Consider the following 19,027-nt stretch of genomic DNA (forward strand, 5'->3'; position numbering starts at 1 on the left):
TTAAAACTCTCGATACCCAAAACCTGGCTGTCAGTGCTACATTCTCCCAAGAGTCCGTCTTTGCCAAAACAGCATAGTTGTCGGAGATGGGTACAGCCACAGGAGACTCCTGCACTACCTGCCTACCTACCTCACCTATCTTTCCAAGGAGTAACCAATCTACCTAACGGTATCTGTGACTTTTCTACCTTCCTAATATTGCCATTCATCCTATAAATCCCTCACTGTCTCTAACTGCCGTTCCAACCAATCCATGTGATTCAGTAGGATTTTCAATCACACGTCCTGCACACATAATCATTCCTAATCTCCCACATTCAACAGCAAGAACACATTGCTCTACCAATGGCCATCTCTGCGTATTAAAGTACAGACCCAGAAAACAGCAGTCTTACTACCCTAAAAACACTGCTCTAGGGTAAAAAGAATTAACCAAGAGACAGATCTCAGTAAAACATAAAAAGCCCTCATTTAACTCACTATCACAGATTTACAAAAAATATCAAGACAAGTCTTAAAAATAAACTGAGCTGCTCATTGAAAACTTGACACACACCTGGGAACTGTTTCAATAATGAGGTCTCTTCAAGTTCGCTGTGAAAGTTTGTTGCTTGCTGGCTTTTCTTGGTGTGAATTCCGATTTCCAGAAACGCTTGTACATTCACAGTCAGCCAGATGAGAGAGTTCACTGCTAGGTTTTTTGTAAATGAACTCTAAAACCTTTCTACGACCTCCCTCATGGTCTCTCCTGAATTCCTGCTATCTCACTTTCCACCCATTTTGATTTTTTTTTAAAGTTCCAAAGACAAAGCAAAAAACTTCAGCTAACAGTAACTACTACTTCAAGAAACCGAGAAAATCACCACCAGCACTGAGGAAACCTCAAACGGAGCAGCTCGGACAACCACGATTCTCTCCCATTCACCATTTTGGATAGGGTATGTTGGTCACTAATCAGAAAAAAATCCTCTTTTTGTACAAGGCTGAGGTCAAAATTCCTAACTATCCAGCATTACATGCAAGATTGGCTTTCAGTTGTCAAACTGAAGCTGGGGAACCCCACAACATAAATACAATTTATGAAAGCATAACTGCACTTCGTCCCAACAATCCATCTCACAACAGTGACAGAATGCACAGCAAGGTTCCCTAATCTCCAATGTATAAAACATTAGAAGCTAACTTCTTGCTGCAATCTTGATAATGCAGTTCTTCATTTTTTTTTCATTCAGAGTGGACACGCAGATAAGCATCTATCTGCAAAGAACAAAAAAAAGTAGTCTTGAATTTTCTCCAACTTGGTGTGCTAAACTATACCGAGACAATCCAATTTACGACACCTCAATATAGAAAAATAAATCATCCTAAAAAAGCTTTTAAAAAGTCTGATGTATTTCCCAAATCAATATAAACAGAGATGCTAGCTATGAAATTCAGCTGAAAAGATTGATAAATAGAAATGATCCACTTTCTAAAGAAAGTTTACGAACAGCCCTTGTGTTAACAATCCTTGTGGATTTTACAATTCCCACAAGCAATTTATAATCTTGTCATAAGGTCTTCACAGAATGCCAGCTCACTGGTTTTGTTGAAATTACCCAACATCCCAAGGAATATGCCCCCTGTAACTGCATCAGCCTGACATTAAATTTGATTGATATTTTGGTGATTCTGTTAACAGCAAAGTGGTATAATTCAATGCACACACTTTACTTGATGGTAGAGGTCTCCATGAGTCGGCTGCTCCAGAGCTTCAACCTCTAGCCATTACGCTAGAAGAAACTGGACCAATTAGTCACTATCATGTTTAGTAATTTCACCAACGTTTGGTCCCAAATTAAAACAAGGAACACAGATTCACCTGATGGCTTACCAAAAATAAACAGTTTAAATCAAAAATGAATAAACCTTTAGCACACAATTGAAATGTTTACATAACTTCATTCAAAGTTTCTGCAACTTGATACTGCACTGTTAATGGCACATGAATCTCACCACAGATTAGTGATTTTTCTACTCTCTTACAAAGTCCTGGAGTCATAGGACATGGAAACAACTCTTCAGTCCAACCAGTCTATGCTGAACATAATCTCAAACTAAACTAGTCCCACCTGCCTGCTCCTGGTCCAAATCCCTCCAAACCTTTCCTATCATGTAGTTATCCAAACGGCTTTTAAATTTAATTATAATCCACATCTACCACTTCCTCAGAAAGGTCAATCCACACACAAACTACCCTCTGTGTAAAACATTTGCCCCTCATGCCTTTAAAATCTCTCTCATCTTAAAATTGTGTCTCGTAGTCTCAAAATCACCCATCTGAGGGAAAAGACAACAACCATTAACCCTATCTACAGCCCTCATTATTTTATAAACTTCTAGAAGGTCACCTCTCAATCTCCTATGCTCCAGTAGAAAAAACCCAGCCTATCCTGTGTTTTATAACTCAAACCTTCCATACCCAGCAACATCCTCTTATATCTCTTCTGAACCCTCTCCAGCTTAACAATATCCTTCCTATAACTGGGCGACCAGAGCTGGACAACGGTATAACAGAAGAGACCGCAAAAATGTCCTGTATAATCTCAAAATGATTTCCCAACTCCTATACTCAGAGGAGTGAGCAATGAAGGCAGACATGCTATAAGCCTTTTTAACCATCCTGTCTGTGATGCAAACTTCAAACAATTATGTACCTCAATCCCTAGGTCCCTCTGTTCTACAAAAAAACTGTATGACTATGATTACCCAAGATCTTACCATTAATTGTATAAGTCCCATCCTTGTTTGTTGCACCAAAATGTGTTGTACCTTGTATTTATGCAGATTGAGATGAAAAATGGATGGAGTTCTTTGACCCATTTAAGCAAGATTCCTTTGTAATCTTAGAAAACCTTCTCCATTGTCTATGCCACCAGTTTTGATGTTGTCTGCAAATTTACTTACCATCCCTCCTATAATTCTCTTCCAAATCATTTATATAAATGACAAACAAAAGAGGGCCCAGAACCAATTCCTGTGGAACACTGCTGCTGACAGGCCTCCAGTCAGAAAAACAACCCTTGACCATTACTCTGTCACCTGCTGTTAAGCCAATTACTATCCAATTGGCAATCCCACTGAATTCCATGTGATCTAATGTTACCAATTAGTCTACCACACGGAACCTTGTCGAAGACGTTAGTAAAGTCCAAGTAAACAATGTCTACTGCTCAGTCCTCATTGACTTTTTTGGTAACTTCCTCAAAAAGACTCAATCAAGTTTGTGAAACACGATTTTTCTCACATAAAACATACTGACTATCTCTATTCAATTTCTACCTCTCCAAATATCCATAAGTCTTACTTTTTAAAATCACCTCCAACACTTTACCCACATCTAAAGATTTAGAGTTCTATAGTTCCCCGGTTTCTCCTAACAACATTTCTTAAACAAAAGGTACAATATTAGCCACCCTGCAGTCAACAGACACCTCACCCTTAGTTATGGATTATGCAAATATTTCTGCAAGGGGTCTTGCAATTTCCTCCCTTAATTCCCACAACATTCTGGCATACATTAGTTTAGGTCCCAGAGATTTATCCACCTTTATATTCTCCAAGACTTCCAGACTTCCTCTTCTGTAATGGGAACGGTTTTTAAATCAAAATTTATTTCTCTAAATTCTCTAGCCTCCATTTCATTTTCCACAGTAAAAACAAATGCAAAATATTCCTTTAAGATCTCTGCCATCTCCTGGAGTTCAACACAAAGATGACCTCCTTGATCTTTATGGCACCTTACCCTCTCTCGTTACCCTTTTGCTCAATGTATTTGTAGAATCTCTCTGGATTATCCTTAACCTTATCTGCCAATGCTATCTCATATCCCCTCTTTGCCTTCGATTTCTTTCTTAAGATTGTCCCTACACTATTTATATTGATTAACAGATTCAATTGAACCAAGTTGTCTATATCTAAAATAAGATTCTCTTTTTTTCTTGACTAAACCTCAATAGCTTTATTCATCCACTATTACTTAATCTTACCAGCCTTACCCTTCATTTTAACAGGAACACAATGTTTCTGAACTCTCGTCACATTCTTGAAAGCCTCCCAATTGTCAGACATCCTTTTACCTGCCAACAGTCAACTCCAATCAATTTCCGAAAGTTCTTGTCTCGTTCTATAAAAATTTGTCTTACTTCAATTAAGAACTTTTAGGGAACGCTTATCCTCTTCCATAAACATTTTGAAACTAACAGAATTATGATCACTTGTCCCAAAGTGCTCCCCCACTTTTACTTCAGTTACTTGTCCTGCCTTATTGCTCAAAAGAAAGTCTAGTTTTGTTCTTTCTCTAGTAGGTGCATCCACATATTGATAAAGAAACTTTTCTTCAATATATTTGAGAAATTCTTCACCATCCAAACCTTTAAGACTATGGTAGCTCAGGTCACTATTTGGAAAATTAAACTTCCCCATTATTACAACCTTATTATGCTTACATATATCTGAGATCTCCCTACATAATTGTTTCTCAATTTCCCTCCAACTATTGGGCTGCCTATACTACAATCTCAACAAGGTGATCTTTCCTTTCTTATTTTTACTTTTTGACTTGTCTAGTTACAGCAGTTATCATTCTTTAATCACATACACGACTCCATCTCCTTTCTTATCCTTCTGAGAGCATCGAAAACCCAGAACATTGAGCTGCCAGTCCTGTTGATCTCTCAGACAAATTTCTGTAATAGTTACAACATCCCAATCCCATGTTCTTAAGCATGGCCAGAGTTCATCAGCTTTACCTGTAAAGATCCCTTGCATTGAAATAAACATAATTCAGTTCTTCAGACTTACTACATACTCCGATTCTCTCATCTTTCTTGTTTAAGTAACTTGCTGTCTTCACATTCAGAACCTTCCCCATTAATCTTTGTATTTACACTGTTGCTTAGAAGTCCTCCACCTCATCCTCTCCATCAGTATAAAGTCTCCCTTTGTGGAATTAGCAAATCTCCCTGCCAAGATATTGGTTCCTTTCCAGTTCAGATTAGGCCCATTCTTTTTGAACAGATTGTTTCTGTCCCAACAAGAGATTCCAACTGACTGAAAACTTGAATCTCTGAACAATACACAACCTCTTCAGCCACTGATTTGTCTTCTTTTTCCTTTTGGAGAGAGAGCACGAGGGAGGGGGTCAGCGCACGAGAGAGAGAATAAAGAAACAGAAAATGAGGATAAATCCATAGGCATAGATAAGATGTAACCAAGGTTGTTGCAGAAGGCAACAGAGGAGACATCAGAAACCCTGGCAGTAATTTTCAGATCCTCCCTAGACACAGGAGATGCCAGAGGACTGAAGGAATGATAACATTGACCCATCATTAAAAAAGGCTACCACTTGGAGGTCATTTAGAGGTGAGGAAAACACATGCTAAATTACATAGATACTTTTACTGGCCCAGACTATACAAGGATATCGTTGAATATTGCCAGACGTGTCATCCATGTCAGCTAATCGGAAAACCACAGGCAGTAACAAAACCTGCACATTTAATACCAATCCAGCAGTTGAGGAACTTTTCATACGAGTCTTGATTGATCATGTAGGTCCCCTAACTCAAACAAAAGTGTTGACGAGATTTCCAGAGGCAATCCCATTATGCAATATCACAGCTAAAAGGGTCGTAGAAGAAGAATTTAAAGTTTTATTTTACTACGGTACGGACTACCAACAGAGATCCAGTCAGATCAAGGATCAAACTTCACATCCAAACTATTCATGGATGTTATGAATAACTTGGGAACAAAGCAATTCATTCTACTGCGCACCATCCAGAATCGCAGGGAGCACTAGAGAGATGGCATCAAACACTAAAGACCATATTGAGGGCTTATGGTCAGGATTATCCAGATGATTGGGATCAGGGAGTTCTGTTTGTATTTTTAGCGATCAGAAATGCACCAAATGAATTGATCAAATTCAGTCCATCTGAGTTCATTTCGTAAGGCATGACATAAGAGGACCATTAAAATTGATTAAGGAGAAATTAGTAAGTCAGAATTGAGAGACCACCCATTTGGACTGTGTGTCAAATTTTAGAGAATGATTAAATTGAGCTGGAGTGTTGGTTAGACAGCATTTAAAAGTATCACAGCACACAATGAAACAGGAAGCAGATAGGAAACCCAAATTCACAACTTTGCAATTGGGGATAAGGTACTGGTATTACTTCTAGGAACAGGTGAGCCTGTAAAAGCACGGTTTAGTGCACTCTATTAAAATAGAGAAGAAATTGAGCGAGGTGAACTACTTGATAAGGACTCCAGTCAGGAAGAAATCTCTCAGAATCTGTCATGCGAATATGCTCAAAACGCATTTTGATAGGGAAGGAAAGCAAGAGGAGACAATGTTAATGATTACAGCACAGAAGGAAGAACCAAGTTCAGAGGATTCGGAATTGGACATTCCTCAAATGAATCACATGGGGAGATATGCGGAAATAAACTGGGAAGTAGATTAGAGATTAGAGTATATTACTTACAGTGTGGAAACAGGCCCTTCGGCCCGACAGATCCACAGCGACCCTCCGAAGACCAACCCAGCCAGACCCATCCCTACATTTACCCCTTCACCTAACACTACGGGCAACTTAGCATGGCCAATTCATCTAACCTGCACATTTTTGGACTGTGGGAGGAAACCCACGCAGACACGGGGAGAATGTGCAAACTCCATACAGACAGTTGCCTGAGGCAGGAATTGAACCCAGGTCTCTGGCGCTGTGAGGCAGCAGTGCTAACCACTGTGCCACCATGCCACCCACAACCTAAATGTACATGAGGTAGGGATAGGAGATGCTATTTTAATTAAGCAACATCCTTATAGACATAACCCTCTAAAGTTGGCACAGGTTCAGAAGGAAATAGAGGTCATGTTCCAAGATGGCATAATCAAAGTGAGTTACAGTGACTGGAGTTCACCCATAGTCATGGTGCCAAAGTCAGATCATACCCAACAGTTATATGTGGACTATTGCAAATTTAATGCCGTTACAAAGACTGATGCATATCCAATTCCACAGTTGGAGAATTATGTCGAAAAAGTGGGAGAAGCAACTTACATTTCTAAGTTGGTCTTGCTCAGAGGCTACTGGCAAGTATCTCTGTCAGAGACAGCAAAAGCAATTTCAGCTTTCATAATGCCAAATGGATTATATCAGTTCAAAGTCATGCTATTTGGCATGAAAAATGCTCCAGCCACATCTCAGAGACTGACTAATAAGGTCGTTTACAACTGTGTGGTGCATATTGATGACCTGGTGATTTCTGATCACTCATGGAAGGAACATTTATAGCATTTATCAGATTTGTTCAATTGAATTCGGAAGGCAGGCTTGGTGGCAAACCTAGCTAAAAGTGAATTTGCTAAAGCCCAAGTCACGTTCCTGAGTTATGTTATTGGACATGCACAAATGGCCTGACGGGATGCGAAAACGAAAGCAGTTGGGGAATGTCCCACACCACTGACAAAAAAGCAGTACTGGGTTCCTGGGATTGAGTGGATTTTATCGGAAATTTGCGCCGAACTTTAGCAGTGTGGCTGCTCCAATCATGGAATTGTTGAAAAAAGGGCAAGAGGTTTCAGTGGAGAGCGGACTGTCAAAACACATTTGACAACCTAAAAACTGTGTTAACCACTACTCCAGTATTAGCCACATCAGATTACATGAAGCCTTTCAAGGTGGCTATCGATGCCAGTGAAGTAGGTAGCGGCGCGGTGTTCCTGCAGGAGGATGACGAGGCAACAGAAAGACCCATCAGGTATTTTTCCGGGAAGTTGAACATTTATCAACAGAAATATTCAACTGTGGTGGAAGAGACTTTAAGCTTGGCTTTGGCATTAGAACATTTCAGTGTTTATATTACTAGCAATGCATTCGAGACAATCATATACACTGATCATAACCCATTGACATTTGTGCAGAAACTTAAGGACAAAAATGACAAACTGTTTAGATGGAGCTTGTTGTTGCAGCCATTTAATTTAACAATTGTGCTTGTGGCAAGTTGTGAAAATGTGATTGCCAATGCGTTATCGAGACTTGAATGAGATATGGAGGCATTCAGTGGAGAGTGTGCTATGGCCTGAATTCGCATGTAATTGTGCATGTATATAGCCAGTATAGCGTAAAGTGTGTGTTTTAAACTACTAACTAGTTTGTTTTTGAAGGGTTTTAAAAATGAAGCCATCTTTTGGAATTGATTGTTTTTGTTTTAAAAAGGGGGTGTCACAAAGCTGTTCCCTTCTTAGTAAAAGCTGTTCCTTTTCTCAAGAATACTGTGTCCTTGTTTTTTTTTTCAGAGGGGTCGTAAACCTACTCCCTGTTCTAATTAGACTGGTTTGGTACAGTAATTAAAAGGGTATTGAGAGGCCTTTTTGTTTACAGATGAGACTTCAGGCCAAAGGGGTCATGTTTTAGAAGTGACCGGTATAATAAAAAGGGGTGTGATCAGCTCTCTAGCTGAGCAGTTCAGTCCAGAACCAGTTAGGAGTTCTGTTGTGTGGAAACATGCTTTGCTCTCTTTCTGCCCTTCTAACTTCACCCTATAAGCATTTGTTCCATTTTTCTACCTTTTTTTGGAAGGGGGTTTGCTTATTGGGACTGTTGTGTTTATTTGGAACAGCATAATTCATTCTAGTTTTGATAGACTTAGTTCTGTAGGGGTTCTTTATTCTGTTCTTTATGTTTGATTGTGTAATTTTATGAATAAATTTGTCTGTTTTAAATCCTAGTAGTCAACCTAACTAATTTATTCCACGTAAATCTGACTGTACACTTACCAAAATAAACTGAAAAGTTTATGGTCTGGATTGCCTGCTCAAGAATGCTTTGAGTGTTCTGGCCCAGTCCATAACACTAGTCAACAAAGTAAAAGAGGCTATGATGATACCAAAGCAAAGTGATGGATTGGATCCAAAACTGGCTGAGGGGCAGGAAGCAGATGTCAGAGAGATGGTTCTATGACTAGAAATCTGTTTCCAATGGGGTTCCACAGGCTATGTGCTGGGTCCCTTGTCATTGGTCATGCACACGTATGATCTGTAACTTAATATTGGGTATGATCAAGAAGTTTGCAAATGAAAATTGGTAGAATGGTAAAAAGAAGGTAAAGTTGGCAGACGACAGGGCGGCTGTGTCATTAGAAACAACTGGTGGTGGTTTAACCTGAGGGTCACCAAAGACGATAAACTATGAGGATCACAGCTATAAACTGCAGGAGGATATCAATGGACTGGTCGGGTAGCAGAACGGTGGCAAATGGTATTCAAACGTGAGATGTAATATATTTAAGGAAGGTTAACAAAGCCAGGGATTGCACTATGAATGATAGAATCCTGGAAAGCACTGAAGATCAGAAAGACCTTGGATAGCATAGCCACAGATTTCTAAAGGTAGAAGGGCAGATAGACAAGATGGTTAAGAAGGTATATGCCATGACTTGCTGAGGCATAGAATACAGGATCAATAAGGTTATGCCAATTAGGCCACAATTGGAGTATTGCATACAGTTCTACTGACCACATTATAGGAAAGATGTGATTGCACAAGAGAGGGTGCAGAGAAGATTTACCAGGATGCTGCCTGGGATGGAGGATCCAACAAGACTGGATCGACTGAGGTTGTTTTTCTTGCAGCAGTGAAGGTTGAGAGGAGACCTGATACAGGTGGTTAGGATTTTGACAGGTATGGACAGGGTGGCTAGGAAGGCACTTCTTTCCATTACCAAAGAGGTCAATAGCCAAGGGGCACATATTTAAGGTCAGATGTTGAAGGCGATGAAGCGAATTGAGAATAACTTTTTTTCAGAGAGAGTGGTGAGAGTTTGGAACTCTCTGCACATTTAGGCAGCATTTAAATATGCACTTGCATTGCCAGAGCTGCTTGGGCCATGGGCAGGACCTGGAAATTAGAATTAGTCAGATCTTTGTTAACCAGCACAGACACAATGGGCTGGAATGGCTGTAACTTCTGGCCTGTAAACATCTGAGTCTAGGGATTACTTGGGTGTACCACCATCCTGCATATGTGTCCAAGTTATTGAATCCACATCCATTAGCAGTAAAGTGGAATATGGCATCAGTAATCAACCAAAGATAATCACCAAGCTGTCTCCAATTAACTCTGACTTATATAAACTTTATATCAACACTGATCAACAAAATTGTATTAGCAAAGACTTTCTTTGAGAGGACGGAGTGAAACGCCATCTAGCCACCACATTCCCTCAATAGAGCATCTTCAGTAAAGCCCATATTCAGTGTGCATTATCACAGCATTAAAACCTCCCAAATGGCTACCATAACACTAACTCACCTCCACTAAATCATGTAATTGCAATTCCAAATTCCCAAGAATCCCTTAAGAGACCTCTTATTCAGCTCTATCATTCGCTAATAAAGCTTACCTTACACCAAGCCCCACCTCAGTTAACAAGTCAGTATTGGCACAATATAATGAAGTGAATAGTTTCCTTCTGAGCCGTAACACTTCTGTACAGTAAACCCCTCACAAATGTAATCAATCATACCCCACCAAAAAAAAGCAACGTATCACTGAACCTGATAAAAACAATTTTTAAAAAATCCTCCCTCTGTCCCATCCTCAAAATCAAATACAAAAGGACCTACTTCTCATTAAAAATTTACAATCCCAATGTTAAAGCCAGTCAGAAAACATGCAGCTTCTGGTGAATCGCCGAAGCCATCTTTGGCCAACAGACATCAAGAGTGGCAGTAAGTACAACGAATTAATTTCTCATCTCCTCTGTGTTATATTTTTTGAATTTAAGGAAAAGGTCTCATCAGCTATTTTATGCCAGACACTGAAATAACTCAACAACTTGCAATGGTTTTGTTCTCCTATTTAACGCAGCTGTCACATTAAAACTGCCATGAGAAGCAATTTATAGTATGGATTTGATACTATCACTTTAGGGTAGCACCTTTGTTGACTTGAGTGTTCACACACTATCATGTTATATCATGGATTTATCTTCAAAATCTTTAGACTCAAATTATTGATGTTTATTTATACTTGCAATAATTTCAAGTTCAACAGTAAAAGAATTAGATGAAATTAGGTAAAATAAACTATTAAAATTGAATCAAGATCCAAAAGAAAAAACATCCCACAGTCAATTCCTTCACTATCAGGCTTTCTACCCTGTGGAAAAGTATACCAGATTTCCAAGGATGACTTTCTAGTAAAGTAGTCAGCAGCTAAAAATGCAGAAGAGGCAATTAGCTGCAGCCCACCTTCTCTACACAATCCTTAGAAGATTTCTTGCTCCCAATCAACAGACATGGACAGTATCCTCTCATCTCATGAAGGCACCTCTTATTCAGAGTTCATTTCCTCCTCCACACTCACACGTAGTTCACATTTTTGTTTTATTCAATCGTAGGATATGGGCATTGTATCCTACTATACCAGCATATACTGCTTGTACCTAATTGCACTTAAGATGATGGTGAGCTGCCTTATTGAATCACTGTAGTACACACACTGTACGTAGACCCACAGAAGTGTTAGGGAGGCAATTTCAGGATTTTTGACCCAATGACAGTGAAGGAATGGTGATATATTCCCACAACAAGATAGTGAAGGGAACGTGAAGCTGATCATGTCCCCATGTACCTGCTCCCTCATCAGTCTAGTAAATAGTGCCATTCTATGATATTGGAAAAGTTACAACCATCACTACTTGTTGGTCTTGGTGATAAACATGTTGCTGCAGCCATTAAATCATTTTGAGAAGGCTTTTGTAAATTTTAGATCATTGAAAAATGTTTTCTATCATTGTGTAGTGATATACAGATATTGAGGGCCAAAACTGTGTTCCCTAATTAAGGAGGTACGAAGCATTTGCACTAGCTGCCAATGATTAAGTAGTTGCAATATTCTCACAGTAAACAAGTTATCTGATTTTGGTACCATTAGCTGAGGGAAGAACATTGGTCAGACAAAGGGTAAACTACCTACATTCCTTGAAATAATATCAGCGGGTCCTTTGCATCCACTTTAGCAAGCTGACAAAATTTCAATTCCAAGTTACTTTGTGCAATGGTTCTGAATTATATTACATTACAAGTTCCACCACTGACTTTGATTCTTTGAGCCACAACACAAACCATGCGGACTAGCTTGGGAACATGGTCAGCATGGACTAGTTGGACCAAAGAGTCTGTTTCCATGCTGTATGACTCTAAGCAACAGATAATTGGATTGTGCTGCTGGTGCACTGGGGTATGCAGAGACTGTGCTGAAAAGGGGCAGAGATGGAAGTACGTTGAGACTGTCATTGTGTCACTCCTTCAAGGTGACATGATAGAGGTGTACAAGATGTTGAGAGGCATAGATACACTAGATACCAGAGACTTTTTCCCATGGTGGAAATGTCTCTCACGAAGGTACATAACTTTCAGGTAATTGGAGGAAGGTTTAGGGGGAGATGTCAGAGATGCGTTCTTTAAACAGAGCATGGTGGATGCATGGAATGCACTGGCAGCAGTGGTAGTGGAGTCAAATACATTAGGGACATTTAAGCAACTCTTGGATAGGCACATGGAAGATAGTACTATTAAGGGTATGCAGATTAGTCTGATCTTAGAGCAGATAAAAAGCCAGCACAACATTGGGGACCAAAGGGCCGTACTGTTCTATGTTCCAGCAGACCACTGGCACACATTTACATTTTACACGTTAATTGACATTAACATTTTAAATCCAATTTCATGACAAAAAAAAGTCATGGGGAGATTCATAGCAAACATATAATTCTTCCTGAATTCTTGGAACTATGGGCTGAGTTTTGCAAATTACTTAAACTCTTCAACAAAATGGAACTCTCAACATATTCCTTCTTCATTATAAATAGCTCAATTTTAACGAACAGGTGGGCACATTAATTTGCCATCACCTTCCAGCAGTTTCAGGAGTTTTAATACACAGATTAAAATGTTTGGCTTTCATCTGGGATACAATAAGAATAAAATTCAATTCTAAACTCTGTAAGGATATACATATCATTTACATAATATTTCAAAGAAAATGATTCTGTCCAAATGGCAAATCAGCAATCATTATCCTTAAAAATTTTACAACTTTGTTTTCCATTCTCCAAATTCATTACTTTTAACAATGCCTAAAGGCTTTAGCCATAAAATTATAGCCTGAGATACAAAAACCTGGTCATAATGTAATGCACTCAGGTCAAAACAGGCATAATTCAAGATGGGCTTCTAGTAAGTAAAATACAGAAGAATGTTGGCAACCCCGACCTTAACTGTTTATTAAAACCCTGAGAAAGTAATGTTTAATGTAGACAAATGTAAATACAGCAATAGGTTTCGCCGTTGTGTTAGAATAGAGTAACAATGGAAGTAATGACAAGAGGAAAGGAGCTGTAATTTACATTACGTACTTCAATATATTATGAAGCTATGTTAAGCTTACAGGTTTAGTAAAGGTGAAAAATATACAGCACACACAGAATGCCCCATGTCTAAATTATTGCACGATTTTGTCAAACACTATATCTCAAAGAATAATTCAACTTCTCCCAAAAGACAGGTTTAAGGATGCAATTAGCCATACTGAGCCACACCTCTATGTGCTGTAACCTCAGCTTGTAGGCACTCCAACTGGCAGCAATAGCCTTTCAATTCCATATTATAGACTTGTGCCTGGTTTTAGAATCAATAGGTAATTATTCCTGTTGAAATCTCTAATGAATGATCAATGACCAAAATTCCTAATGCTTAAATATGTTTCTTTGCTACTTGATGTTAAATTGCCTTGTGAAAAATGAAACCAGAAACACAATTCCTCATATTAGCAAATGAACAGATTACTCCCTGACCAATAACCACTCAGACAAAAGATTATCTCCACTTCATTCCCTGTTTATTAGCACTTTCAAAAGTATCAACTCAGACATGAACAGGAGAAGTGAGGTCAATTAAACACTTGTCAGTGAAGGAGTGGACAGCAGTTCATTCAATCTCCACCTGTAATAAATCAAAAGAATTATGAATCCTACATGAGTCTACTGTATTTCATTAGTGATAAACCCAATGGTTCCGAATTACCTCAAGCTGTTAGTGAAATGCAAGGAGGCAAATCCACAAATAAATCTTTTACAATGATTGTGACAATTGAGTGGAGACAATTTGACTTAAGACAAAATGTAATGCATCATGCAATTACTCATAGAAGAATCATGATCACTGAGAAAGGAACACTAAATTTATTACTCAAAGATCTCTGTTGCAGGGCCAGGAAAATGATCCAATATTGTATGATACAGAAAAAAAAAGAATTTGCTTACCATTTTATATATTCTTAATGCTTTAAAGTCAACAGATTGCTTCTGAAATGGAGGTGATACTACTAAATAAGTAAACAATTCACACAGCGACGTACCAAGAAATAACAAATGAAACAATAAACAAATTATCTGATTTTGGTACTATTAGCTGAGGGAGGAACATTGGTCAGACAAAGGGTAAACTATCTACATTCCTTGAAATAATATCAGCGGGTCCTTTGCAACCACTTTAGCAAGCTGACAAAATTTCAATTCCATGATTTCTACTGAATGTTTGTACTTACAACCATGCAGTACGTTCATAACCTGGATTATATGGTTAAATCTACAAATCGGGTTCAAATATAAACACGCATGAATAAGCACTAAATGAGGTAAGCTGATGAACATATAACCTCAGTTTAGACATTAATTGAGACAGAGTATCAGACTGGTAAATTGATTTGCTCAGAAACATGCACCTCATTGTCGTTTATTCTACATTATCCTATATCTACTCATCATGAAGGTGTACCACATAGTATAACATTCAAACCTCCATTCTCGACACCAAGGATGATTCAAAAGTATTAGATTTTACATTTGAATTGTTTGTGGATATAAATGTCAATCAGGCTCATTTAGTCAACTAAAATTGATGTGGATAAATATAGTGGTTCAAAATTACACAGATAGAAGTTTCCAAGAAAAATATAGTTAAATCGCAAGTGCCATTAAGTACAAAAGATTAACTACAACTGGAGTCCTTATAATTTTCTTTCAGAAAAACAATGCACATGGCACACCTCTGAAAACAAAGGTTACATACACCTTGTTATTTGTGAAATGCAAATGAGAACTCAAAATAGTAGTACTGTGTCAATATTAAGCAATATTTTCAAGTGAAGTTCTTAACACTACATTTCAATATCCTAATATTAAAGTTTGATGCTTTGACTTACTTAAAATTATTTCATTTTTGTGGGAAAAAAAGAGAATTCTAGGTAATATCACAATTATGTATACATAGTGAAATCTGTAAATTAGGGACATCTAAATGGACTTGAATAAGGTGTCCTTCTACTTGCAGGAAACATTGTTTTAAAAATAGGTGCATGTATAACTAAGTGAGGCAAATATCCCAGGATTAGTAATACTTCCTGCAACATTCTTGTTTTTTCCTTCACTCATTTAGAACTACACCCATTTCTGGAAATCTGCTAACCAAATACAACTTCATCTGCTCATTGAATTTCTCAGTTCATTGCCATTGTGAGATCTTTCTTTCAATGAGGAAGTAATACCCTGATCCTTGGATCTGCTCCAATAGTAGCTTGCTTGGGGCAAAGGCAGCTGATGAAGGACTGTAGTGCCTAACATAGTGTACACTGATGCCCAGACTGCTTCACTGCACTAGCTGCAGTTTGAAATACTACGTCATAAATAGAGTGCTGTTAAGAGCTCACAAGTAGCTGGCTGAAGAAAGGAGGCAATTTTCCGATTGCAGATTTACTTTCTTCCCCACACATTCCTTTGAACCTCAGGGTTTTGGTTGGGTTTCAGACATTCTTCTTGAAGGTTGACAAGTTTTCCTCTGTCCTGACTGTTTTCACAGCCTCCAAATAAAGTTTTAAATTAGAAATACCTAATAATATTTGGCAGGCTTTTAAAAGTAATAGATTCTATTGTGATGTTTCTTGGCAGACCACAGTATATTCTGGCTCTTGGAGAATGGATATTTCATATGTAGCATCAATACTAGTAGATGTGCAAATGTATAAGGAAACCTAGTCCTGGAAGACAGCTATTCAAGACTTCATTCCAGAATTAGTGATTTATTTGCCAGATTTATATTATGTAATGACATCTCCAAAAGCTAGTTCAGTTGCCACCTCGTGCTTACCTACACATTCCATGTTTAAGTTGCAAACGGACTTGATGCTTTCAAAGCTATCCATAATGCACAACTTGCAAGTGCTGCTGGTTCCCAGGTGTCTACTACACTGCAAGTTATTTTCAAGCGTGAACATATGTCTGTTTTATTTGCAGCTAGGTACATTTTTTTAAGAGGCTAATATGCCTGAACAAATCCTGAATATCAAGGTATCAGTGTTGTATTCGTTTACGTACGAAGGGCAAAGGGTAATCAATAAAAAAAGCAATATCAAATAAAAGGCTCCCAACCATTGTCATCTCCAATGCTCAAAAACATTAATTAATCCAACCATGCCCACAGAAATACAAGTATATCCTTACCTGAAGACACTGACAGTTGTACTTCACTGTTCGACTTGACCACCTTGCCATTCCTTTTAATCTCATCAAACGATTCAGATTGCTGCATTTTCTCTCCAGGAAGTTCCTTCAATTTATTGTGGTTCTGAATGACCTGAGCAGCTGTTGCCATTGCAACTTTTGAATTAAGGCTTTGGGAAGCAAAAGACATGCATTCTTCCTCTTCATCATCCCCAATGTCCCAAGCATCACTGGTGCTTTTCGCAAACTCATGGAAACTTGAAGCTCTTTTTGATTTTGACTGTGTGTACATCTTGGAACCTTCTTTAAGTAAACTGCAAGAAGAAATCAACACAAACTTAATTTTGAATCACTCACTGAAAACTTTACAGGAACACGATTCCAAACTCTCAAGTTTAAGGGCATGAAAATTCCAATCAAATGAAAATGACATTTCTATCTTTTTGAAAGTTATTAATATTTTCAGTATGAACTGGTCATTACTTATTTACAACAATCATTGCAGATTTTCTACAAAGTATTTTTTGAAACAATTAATAACTAACTGAGTTCACAAAACTAATTTAAATCAAAACCTTTAAATCAGGAATTAGAACTACTTGCTAAAAGGAATTGCATCCTTAGTCATTCACATAAAATGTGCAGCATAAAAATAACTATTAATTGACTATATTTTATATTAGACATAAAAGCCTCCAATACTCCAGCATAAATGACAATTGCCTCAAGCAATTATCAAGCACAGGAACAATTTATTGTATTCTAACTGAGAATGAACATCAACTTTTCCATATTTGAAATATACTGACATCACATTGCTCCAGGAGGTTTGCAATTCAGAATAAATTTATTTTAACAGTGTAGACAGTAATTCATTTTACTGGAAATGTTCCTAACCTTCACAGTAGCCTACAAAGCAAATTCTACATTCCAAACTTACACATATGATCTGATTCAAATCAAATGTCACATTACAAGCTACTAAAATATTATCTGGTTTGGTGTACAAAATACTTATCCAAATAGAATATTATACAAATGCTTCACTAAAAAGTGTAAATTGAAAAGATTTCACAGATATTAATTTGACCTCAGTTCACTAACAAAAATACAAGAGTATATAACTGATTACTTCATTCACTTGAGGTCAGAAACTGATCCAACTTAAAGCAATAATTTGCATTTGTGTTGTACTTCTGGAAGACATTGACAATCACGATAACAACACATCTATAATTAAACCTCTCCACCTTGCTCCTACCCTAATGTAATGGCTGGTTTGTGATGCAGAGTGTTGTCAACAGTTCACATTCGATTCCTACACTAGGTTACCACAAAGGAATCTCCTTCTCAACTTCTCCCCTCGCCTGGTGACACAGATCAAACTACTATGAGCTGTCTCTCTCGAAGACAGCAGCATTATAGTCCTCTGGAACGATGGCAACTTTTAGAACTCTGCTGCTTTTAGAACTCTAATACTGATCAATGAGACAACACAAATTTGGGAAAACGCCTCATCTTTTGATGAGGCACTTTGCAACCTATCATACAGTTTCAGGTGCTGTCATCAGATTTTACAATCTTTGCTTTTGGGAGATGGCCATTGGTCATTCTATTATTCATGCTTTCTCAAGCAGCATCTTGTGTAACTTGTCCCATGACCATGCCCTTGCATACAATGATTTTGTTTATTTAATTGCTTCTATCCTCTTACCCAATCACAGACTCTCTCATGTCCTTTTCTGACTCTTTCTCTCGTTTAAAATCTATTACTCATCTATCATTCCAATTCAGCTGATAGGTCTTCAAACTGAAACACTGATCTGTTTCTTTCTCAGATGCTGGCTAACCTGTTGAGTATTTTCAGGATCTCCTGCTTTAATAATATAACCAGCATTTACTCTGCTAATTGGCAGGTCAAACATTCAGTGCATGCACCTTGTGTTACATGCCAAACTCTGCAGATTTCCCTTCTCAATCTAACAATGCATGTATAACTGTAATCTGCTTGGTATTCCTAAGCAGTGGATTTCAGATATGGCATGGTATGAAAATTTTAATATATATAACAGACAAAATTATACATTGTATACAGTTATTGGTGGATTTAGGTGTGTGTAGAGAGACAAACAGAGACAGAGATTGATTGAAAATACATAAACTAACACACAGCTTTTGGTCTGCTATTCAGGTTGTATTGCAACCTATTCCTAATGGAACCGTGAAGCAAAATGCAATGCACCTTTTACTTAAGTTGGAATAAATAGTTGTAGTACTGTTTTGTTGGATCAACCATTCTGAAAAAAACAATGTAGCTCATCTGAAAACTGCAAAAAGCATTACCACCATTCATCATTCTTCCACAATACCGTTCATCTCCATAATGAATAATCAAATCGATTCAAAAGATGTG

The 19,027-nt window shown here is 37.9% G+C and overlaps 1 protein-coding gene across 2 annotated transcripts in view; it reads right to left on the reverse strand.

Moving 5' to 3' along the window:
* LOC140467301 (TBC1 domain family member 22B-like) overlaps nt 1–19,027 on the reverse strand; it is a 309,619-nt gene that overhangs the window by 254,222 nt on the left and 36,370 nt on the right. For both annotated transcript variants that reach the window (XM_072563569.1, XM_072563570.1), the window contains exon 3: nt 16,615–16,928. In XM_072563569.1, the coding sequence (XP_072419670.1) occupies nt 16,615–16,928 (314 nt within the window). The remainder of the gene's footprint in view (nt 1–16,614; nt 16,929–19,027) is intronic.

Source organism: Chiloscyllium punctatum, chromosome 45 (assembly GCF_047496795.1).
Source record: "Chiloscyllium punctatum isolate Juve2018m chromosome 45, sChiPun1.3, whole genome shotgun sequence".
Classification (NCBI taxonomy): Eukaryota; Metazoa; Chordata; class Chondrichthyes; order Orectolobiformes; family Hemiscylliidae; genus Chiloscyllium; species Chiloscyllium punctatum.